Source organism: Rattus rattus, chromosome 2 (assembly GCF_011064425.1).
Source record: "Rattus rattus isolate New Zealand chromosome 2, Rrattus_CSIRO_v1, whole genome shotgun sequence".
NCBI lineage: Eukaryota > Metazoa > Chordata > Mammalia > Rodentia > Muridae > Rattus > Rattus rattus.
This window is the reverse complement of record NC_046155.1, coordinates 167,205,547-167,214,371: the sequence shown is the minus strand read 5'-3', so window position 1 is coordinate 167,214,371 and position 8,825 is coordinate 167,205,547. Positions and strand designations below refer to the sequence as shown.

The window sequence follows — 8,825 nt, the reverse complement described above, 5'->3', positions numbered from 1 at the left end:
CCAGAGGCCAAAGCATGGCTCACTGGTGCCTGGCAGCATGAGGCTAGCCCAGCCGGACATGGTGTCTGCAGCCCCTACTGAAGAGGCCAGGTGAGGCTGCAGAGTTGGCTCTGGACCAAAGTCCTCCTACCCAATCCCCCTTCTCCAGCTCCATCTTTGACCTTTTGTTCCTGGGCTATCCCTGCCTCTTGGACCCCACCTCAGTGGCCAGCTTCCACCATGACCCTTGGCCTCCTGGAACCTGTACATTCCAGGCTGAGTTGGCCACTAGCAGAAGGAGCAGACAAGAGCCCACTGAGGGTCCTCAGCACGACAGAGTCACTTCTTCGACTGCAGAGGACACAGAGGGTGTGGCAGGTCCCCGAGCTGGACGCTGAGCATGCCAAGGCCTTTCTCAAGCCGTGGCCACTGGGGGTGAGTTCTCACAGCCGGGCATCGCTTCTGACCTTCCCTATGTCAACTTGGATCAGGTAGGTGATCAACACAAACCGGGCTAACTCCAAAACTTAGGAATTTGTTGTAGGAAAGGCTTTATATACCCCAGGCTAGTCCCCAGCTCACTGTGTGGCAGAGGCTGACCTCAAATTTATGGTCCTCTTACCTTTACATCCCCTGGGCATAAAGATTACAGGTGCGTGCGTGCGTGCGTGCGTGCGTGCGTGCGTGCGTGTGTGTGTGTGTGTGTGAGAGAGAGAGACAGAGAGACAGAGAGACAGACACAGAGAGAGCCAGACAGAGAGACAGAGAGAGCAGTGTGTGTGTGTGTGTGTGTGTGTGTGTGTGTGTGTGTGTGTGTGTGTATGTGTGAGAGAGAGACAGAGACAGAGACAGAGAGCAGTGTGTGTGTGTGTGTAGAGAGAGAGACAGAGAGAGAGACAGAGAGAGAGAGAGAGACAGAGAGACAGAGAGAGACAGAGAGGCAGAGAGAGAGAGAGAGAGAGAGAGAGACAGAGAGAGAGAGAGAGAGAGAGACAGAGAGAGAGAGAGACAGAGAGAGAGAGAGAGGGAGAGAGAGAGAGAGAGAGAGAGAGAGAAACACTTAGCACGTGCAGTACTAGGGATGGTTGAACCCAGTGTTCATGCATTCAAGGCAGGTACTCCCCCAGCTGAGCTAAATCTCCAGGCCTGCTCTACAGGGAGATCAACAAATGTCTTTCCAACAGCAAGGCACCTGGCAGCCCAGAGTTCAGCAGCCCAGTGACTTCAGGGCTGGCTGTTCTCTGAGCTTTCCTCATTTCACCTGGGGCGTGGCCATGGTCAATGATATGTGGATCCCAGGCAGGAAGAACAGAGGCCTCTGTGTCCTTGACCTGAGGAAGAACACAAGGCAAAGACCAGGAGGCCAAGCTTTAAAAAGCTCACTGGGGGGGGGTGGGGTGGGGGGGGGGGTGGGGGTGGGAGGTTAGAGGGGTTAGAGAGATGGCTCAGTGGTTAAGAGCACTGACTACTCTCCCAGTGATTCTGAGTTCAATTCCCAACAACCACATGGTGGCTCACAACCATCTGTAATGGGATCCATGCCCTCTTCTGGCCTGCAGGTGTACATGTGGATAGAACACTCACATACATAAAATAAATAAATCTTAAAAAAAAAAAAAAAGAAACTCACATGGAGCTGGGCAGTGGTGACACACACCTTTAATCCTAGCACTTGGGGGGCAGAGGCAGGCAGTTCTTTGAGTTTGAGGTCAGCCTTGGTCTACAGAGTGAGTTCCAGGACAGCCAGGGCTACACAGAGAAACTCTGTCTCGAAAACAATCAACAAATAAAGCTCACTTGTGAGTTATCCAGTACAGCCAAGCCAGCACTGATTACCTTTACTTGAGCCAACTATTACTGTGTAATCAAGCGATTCTTGAACCCATCATCCTCCTGCCTCAGCTTCCAGAGTGTTGGAATCACAGCTGTGTGCCACCAAGCCCAGATGCCAATCATTGGAGCTCAGGATACTAATACCTTGAACAAGACATTCCTCAGGGTGTGCCTGGTGGTACACAAGGAGTCAGGAGTCAGGAGTACAAAGACAGTTTTGGCTACTTAGTGAGTGAGTTCAAAGCCAGCCTGTGCTACATAGAGACCCTATCAAAATATAGATAGGTGGGTGGGTGAAATGATGGATGGATGGATGGATGGATGGATTGATTGATTGACTGACTGATTGATTCTTCAGGGAATATAGAATAAATTTGGAGAGGACAGCTGGCAGACCACAGCCGCCCCCTGGAGAGGGCATTGTTCTTGTGGCGATGTCAGTTCTATGTCCCACCCACTTAACAGTGGCAGGCAGCATTTCTTGCACAGCGAGCAAAAGTCCCTGTGTTTAAGCCCAAGCCCAAGAGTGAGCTAGCTTTTTCCAAAGAATTCTCTCAAGCTTGGTGTATGGGATATGCCTATAATTCCAACATTTGGGAGTCTTCTGAAGAAAGATTATGAGCTTGAGGCTAACCTGGGCTATATAGTAAGACCCCTCCCCATTTGGGGAGGGGGGATAGAAAATTTTTAAAATAAACAAATGGTACTGGGGGTGTAACTCAGGGATCTAACACTAGTGTGTGAAAAGACCCTAGGTTCAGTCCTCAGCAACATCGTGGGGGCAGGGAGCCCACAGGCAACAAAAACCAAAGATTCCAGCAAAATTCCCTTGGCAGATGTTCCTGAATTAGGTAGGCTTAGGCAGTTGCCCATTCCTGAACCAGCCAGTAATCATGCAGCGGCCCATCCTATTGGCTAGGTCTAGTCCTGGCCCCACCCCCCTAGGATCCCATCCATGGTTACTAAAAGAGAGTTTCCCCTTGTGTCAGAAAGACAGAGACAGCTGTTGATGTCCTGTAGAGCAGGCCTGGAGATTTAGCTCAGCTTGGGGAGTGCCTGCCTTGAATGCATGAACACTGGGTTCAACTATCCCTAGAGTGCCCAACCTGTGGGTCACGAGCAACCTCTTTCGGGGTTTGAATGACCCTTTCACAAGGATCACATATCCTGCATATCAGATATTTACACTGTGATTCATAACTATAGTGAAGTCATGAAGCAGCAACAAACATAATTTTATGGTCGGGGGTCACCACAACGTGAGGACTGTATTAAAAGGTCCCAGCTTAGGAAGGTTGAGAACCACTCCCCTAAAGGGAAGTGTCACCAAGCAGGCTAAAGGAAACATCTGCACATGCCTGCATCGAGCTGATTTTTGTCCTCTTCAGAGCTTCCTGGTCATCGGGCAGGACCCTGACCAGGTCCTGATGTTGAAGACAGGACCTTCGTCAGGAGATATCAACACCTACCAAATTCAGAAGTTTCCTGGAGGTGAGTATCTGTCCTAGGTTTTCAGTCCACCCAGAAAATGGGTTGAGAGCTCTCTGCTTTGATCCCCAAATATCTCTTGAATCTCCCCAGTCTCACGTACCTCCATCACTTAGTCCGAGCCTGCCTGTCACTTGCCTAGACCAATGTAAGGGGAGGTAGCCTCCTTCCTGGTGTCTTCACGGCTACCCTTTCTCTTACAGTCTGTGCTGAGCACAGCAAATGGGTATGTTCACACATGGATTCCATGTTGTCCAACCCTACCCCAAACCCTGGAGGTGTTGGGTAACGTCCTCGAATACAAATTTAGGTGGCCATCATGAGCCACGGTGCTGTCTGATTCTGCTCGCTCCTCTCCCTCATTTGCTCCTGGCCCCCACTCACTGCTCCATCCCGCTGCTCTCCTCTCTGTCCCTGCTAACCCAGCCGCGAGACGTTGCTATTGTCCTTCCTACCAGAACATTCTTCCTTGAGTGGTTGACATAGTCTCCAGCCTTGAGAATTTCCATAAAAAGGTAACCTGTGTTGTTTCCAGAATTCAAGGCTGGAGCTGGAGTGATGGCTCCGTGGTGAAGAACACTGTCAATATCCCAGAGTCCCTCACTTGGGTTCCCAGCACTCATGTCAGATGGCTCGAACCCCACCTATAACTCCAGTCAGGGAATCTAGTGCCCTCTATGTCCTCTGTGGGCACTAATGTACTACATAGACATGGGCAGGCAAAACAACCACACACATACATTTTTATAAAGATTTATTCATTTATTATATATAAGTACACTGTCGCTGTCTTCAGACACACCAGAAGAGGGCATCAGATCCCATTACAGATGGTTGTGAGCCACCATGTGGTTGCTGGGAATTGAACTCAGGACCTCTGGAAGAGTAGTCAGTGCTCTTAACCGCTGAGCCATCTTTCCAGCCCTAGTTTTTTTAGTATAATAATAAAGAGTTTTGGTCTAGCCTGGGCTACATATAAAGGTCAGCACTGGCTTGGGTTACACAGAAAAACCCTGTCTCAAAAAGAACAAAAACAAGGAGAGCCTGGCTCGGTGGCCTGTATTCTCAGGCAGAAAGGTTGCCACACGTTTTAAGGCCAATCTGGGCCACACAGTGAGTTCCAGGCCAGCAGATCTCAGAGGGTCTGAGGGATGCCCCAGGTGTACAGGGGGCACCACTTCCCTTAGATTATTTTAGATTTATTTATTTTATATATATTTGAGGACATCATAGCTGTCTTCAGACACACCAGAAGAGGAGGGCATCAGATCCCATACAAATGGTTGTGAGCCACCATGTGGTTGCTGGGATTTGAACTCAGGACCTCTGGAAGAGCAGTCAGTGATCTTAACCACTAAGCACTCTCTCCATGCCCCCCTTTTAAAATATTTATTTATTCTTATATATTTGAATACATTGCAGCTATCGTCAGATACACCAGAAGAGGGCATCTGATCCCATTACAAATGGTTGTGAGCCACCATATGGTTCCTGGGAATTGAACTCAGGACCCCTGGAAGAACAATTAGTGCTCTTAACCACTGAGCCATCTCTCCAGCTCCACAGAGGTGTTCTTATCCCCTCCTACCACAGCTACCTCCTGCTCCCCCTCCTCTACCACAGGGTTTTTCTGTGTAGCCCTTTTCCTGGAACTCGCTCTGTAGACCAGGCTGACCTACCAGAAACAGTAAGACCCTGTTTCAACAAAACAAAAAACATTAAAGACATTTTTGATGAGTCCTGTTTGGTGTCAGAACAGGGATGTTAGAACTGGGTGTCAAAACATTTTGAGAGACAATGATGTCAACTCTCAGTGATAGAAACTCCCTATCTCTGAGGGAGGAAGTACAGGGACAGAGGGAAGGGGGGGAGGTGGGCCACAGGGTAGGGTGGAGGTGGCCAGTGGCCACCCTGAACTTCCTCTCTCTTCCCCTTACTAGGTGTGTCCCTGGAATCCTCCAACCTCTGCATGCCAGACTTTCCCCATCTCCTGGCCTTTCTGTCAGCCAGCAGGTACAGGCCATCTGGTAGAGGGGCAATGGGGACCTTTCCCTGAGATACCCCATCCATAACAATGTTTCCCTTTATCTTAACCCAGGGACGTTTTGCCAAGGACTCTGCTCTTGCCCACACCTACTGTGGGGCCTGGAGATAAGCACTCAGGTGAAGTCTACTGCTCTGGAAGGGAGAGGTCCACCTGCTGCATTTTTTGGTCCAGAGAGACTGGATCTAAAGGACCAGATAACCAGTTGGGTTTGAAAGAAGCTGGGAGTGGGGCAAGATGAAAAGAAGCTTCCATGGGTCTGGGGGGGTAGTGCAAGTGTTCAATTCCAGCACCCGGGAGACTGAGGCAGATGGATTTCTGTGAATTCAAAAACAGCCTGGTCTACAGAATGAGTTCCAGGACAGCCAGGGCTACATTGAGAAATCTTTTTTTTTTTTTTTTTTTTTTTTTTTTCCGGAGCTGGGGGCCGAACCCAGGGCCTTGCGCTTACTAGGCAAGCGCTCTACCACTGAGCTAAATCCCCAACCCCTACATTGAGAAATCTTGTCTGGAAAAACCATGAAGAAGAGGAAGAAAAGGAGGAGGGAGAAGAGAAGGAGAAGGGGGGAAAAAAAGGAAGAAGCAAGGAGGAAGAGAAAGAGGAGGAGTAGGAGAAAAAGGAGGCAGGGCCTGTAGTGACCTGGGTTCTAACAGGATAGAGCTGGAGGGTCTGGGAGCTGGGGGCTGAGGTGGGGGATGGGACTGCATTCTTGGTCTTGAGTGAGGAAGGACAGAACCCGATGAAACCTCCTGGTGCCCCCTATACACCTGGAACACCTTGTCTCTTCTGCTGACCCTCAGATCCTCGTCGACTTGGCTGCATCCAGGTGGACACCTCAGGGAGGGTGCTGTCCGTGGTGAACCAGCTCTACCTGGAGACCCATGGAGGCTGGGAAACAGAAACACTGCAGCAAACAAAGCCAGAAACTGGCCAGAAACGCAGTCTAGGTTAGCTGGGCGGGGCCTGGGTACCTTGAGAGATGTGGGAATGGATGCCACTGTAATAAGAGACCCAACCTGCTTCTCACATCCAGCCCCCAGGATGCCCACTCCACACCGGGTCTCCTGGGTGGAAGAGTCTCTGAAACCGGAAGCTCACCATACTGGACAGGAAGTGCATCATCCAGAAAGACAAGTGCATTATCCTGGACCAGAAGCTCACTCTCTTGGGCCAGAAGTACACTTTCCTAGTCCTGTTCTAGAAGAGGAGGAAGAAGTGAACAATGACAGCTACAAGGATGAAGAGGAAGGCTGCGAGGATATGCTCACTGCCCACATCCGTGCTCTGGCCAGTGCCCGGAGCAGTTATGTAGCCAGGCAGTACCGATGCCTTCGAGCACGACTCATCTCAGATTCTGGAAATCCCTACAGCCCAGGGGACCCAGCCACAGAGCTGCTTCAGGATGTACGCCAGCTCCTCACTGACCTCCAGGATTACCTGGCAAAAGACCCCGATGTCAGAGCTGTCTTTGTGAATAGGGGACCTAGCATACCTCGAGAAGAAGATCTTGGTAATGGGAATTGAAGGGGAACTCCCCAAGGGTTTGAGGGTGCCATAAGTTGGTTCCGTATGTGTTCACATATAATCTCTGAGTCCCCAAGGGCAAGCACATTCTTTCTTGCATACAGCTATTGCTTCATAGCTCCACCTGACACGAGCATTGCCTGCTAGACCCCTCTCCCCCATCCTTGGGAGTGTTCATACATTCCTCTCTGCCCCCTAATCCCGCCTACCCTTTGTAGGTGGCCTGGAGCAGGAGACAGGGTGACTAGGGATCAGGGTGGGTAACCATGATGGCATTATCCCCACACGCCACACTCTTTGCAGGCCCCGCTGTGGAGGTGGCCCTGTGTCGAGCGGTTCTGGAGCCCCTGAAGCCCGCCCTGTGGACCAAACTCCGAACTCTCAGAGCCCAGGAACTGCGGCGACTGCGCCGGCGCCAAATAGCCTTGAGGGTAGGAGCGGGGCCGGAGGGACAGAGCCCGGCCTTGCGGAACCGTATCCACGCACGCCTCGCTCACCTGCACGCAGCGTGCGCCCCGCGCCGCAAGGTGGCGCTGTTGTTGGCGGTGTGCAGCGACGTCTATGCAGGCCTGGCCGGCGGTGAGAATAAAGGTAAAAGACCTCTGAACTTAGAGTGGTTTAATGGTGGGTACCCACTTCCAGGTGAAAGGTAGCCCCCTTTGAAGGCAGTCGCCCACTCGGGCCTGGGCACCTGAAGGAAGGTGTCTGTGTTCACCCCTGCCAAACTTAGTACCTGTCCTCTGGCTTCCTTAGAGCCCCTGGGGGCTGACGCCTTTTTACCTGCCCTGACCGAGGAGCTGATCTGGAGTCCACATATTGGGGAAACACAGTTGGATGTGGAGTTTCTTATGGAGCTCTTGGATCCAGGGGAGTTGCGAGGAGAAGGTTAGCTCCTACTTCCGGGATGCTCAGACGCTGAGAAGGAGGCGCCCTTGAGCCCCAGCCTCCTGTGCCTCAAAAGGGGAGGTGGGCATTCAGAGAAAGGGCTATGATGATCTTGCTTTCTCTCCCCCAGCTGGGTATTATCTTACCACGTGGTTTGGGGCTCTCTACCACATTGCTCACTACCAGCCAGATGCTGGCCGTGCACCCCAGGAGCTCAGCTCCGAGGCCCGGGCCTCCCTGCGCCAGTGGCACCGAAGACGGACACTGCACCAGCAAGCCCAGCCCACAGCCCCGGTAACCAACCACCTATGCGGGATCTAGGTCAAAGGGAGGTGGGATCTGTTGCCTCTTTGACACAGCCTCCCATCTCTCCCCACAGGAAAACCAGCCCTTTGAGGAGCCATGGGCAATAGGGGACCCATGATGATTGGAGTCCTCAAAAATCAGTCTCTTCAGAACCTTTTGGCCCACTCCTCTGCTAAGCAAGATTCTGGAGGCGTCTGGGTCAGCACAGAGGGTGGGGCAGGAAAAAGGACGTGGCGTTTTGCACTGGCTGTTCCTACTTCCTTCCTTCCCCTCCTGGTCTGTCCACATGTTACCTCAATGAGGCTCTCCCCAGCAAACAAAACCAACGCCCAAACAATACTACAACTACAGCCCTCTCACCTGAATCTCTCTGGGGCAGGTAGAATAAAGGCACAGTTCCCAAAAGGTATCTACATCCTGATCCTATCTGTGACTATGACACTTAACCTGGTCAAGAGATCTTTACAAAAAATGAGGTGTGTAGGGACCTGAGAGACAGGAGCTTATTCTGGATTCTTCTGTGCCTTATGTAGTTAAGAGGGTAGCAGAGGTATGGGGAACATCATGAGCTTATGCCCCCAGCAGAACGGGGTGGAAAAATTACTTGAGATCAGGACCGTGAGGACACTGTGGTACTGAAACATAGTAGGTATTCAGGACAGTAGCACTGAAACATAGTAGGTGTTTAGGAACAACTACTTGCCTTGAAAACATATCAACTGCCCTAACTACTGTGACCTTAGTTGCAAAAGTGTTTGTACAGCC

At 51.3% G+C, this 8,825-nt stretch overlaps 1 protein-coding gene and 1 long non-coding RNA gene across 2 annotated transcripts; one reads left to right on the top strand and one right to left on the bottom strand.

Moving 5' to 3' along the window:
* The first annotated feature begins 35 nt into the window (after nt 1-35).
* Nucleotides 36-8,473, top strand: Rinl (Ras and Rab interactor like). The gene is made up of 11 exons (XM_032894038.1): nt 36-90; nt 255-414; nt 3,201-3,303; nt 5,241-5,313; nt 5,399-5,463; nt 6,146-6,292; nt 6,379-6,855; nt 7,173-7,493; nt 7,623-7,754; nt 7,885-8,048; nt 8,134-8,473. Exons 1-11 carry the CDS (start codon nt 38-40, stop codon nt 8,176-8,178), a joined length of 1,740 nt encoding a protein of 579 aa, XP_032749929.1. The 5' UTR covers nt 36-37; the 3' UTR covers nt 8,179-8,473.
* Nucleotides 6,227-7,991, bottom strand: LOC116892376. Its single transcript, XR_004386950.1, has 4 exons — nt 7,901-7,991; nt 7,367-7,822; nt 6,444-6,542; nt 6,227-6,316 (listed from the first exon to the last, which is right to left on the bottom strand). It is a non-coding gene; the product is annotated as an uncharacterized LOC116892376 (long non-coding RNA).
* Nucleotides 8,474-8,825: the final 352 nt, after the last annotated feature.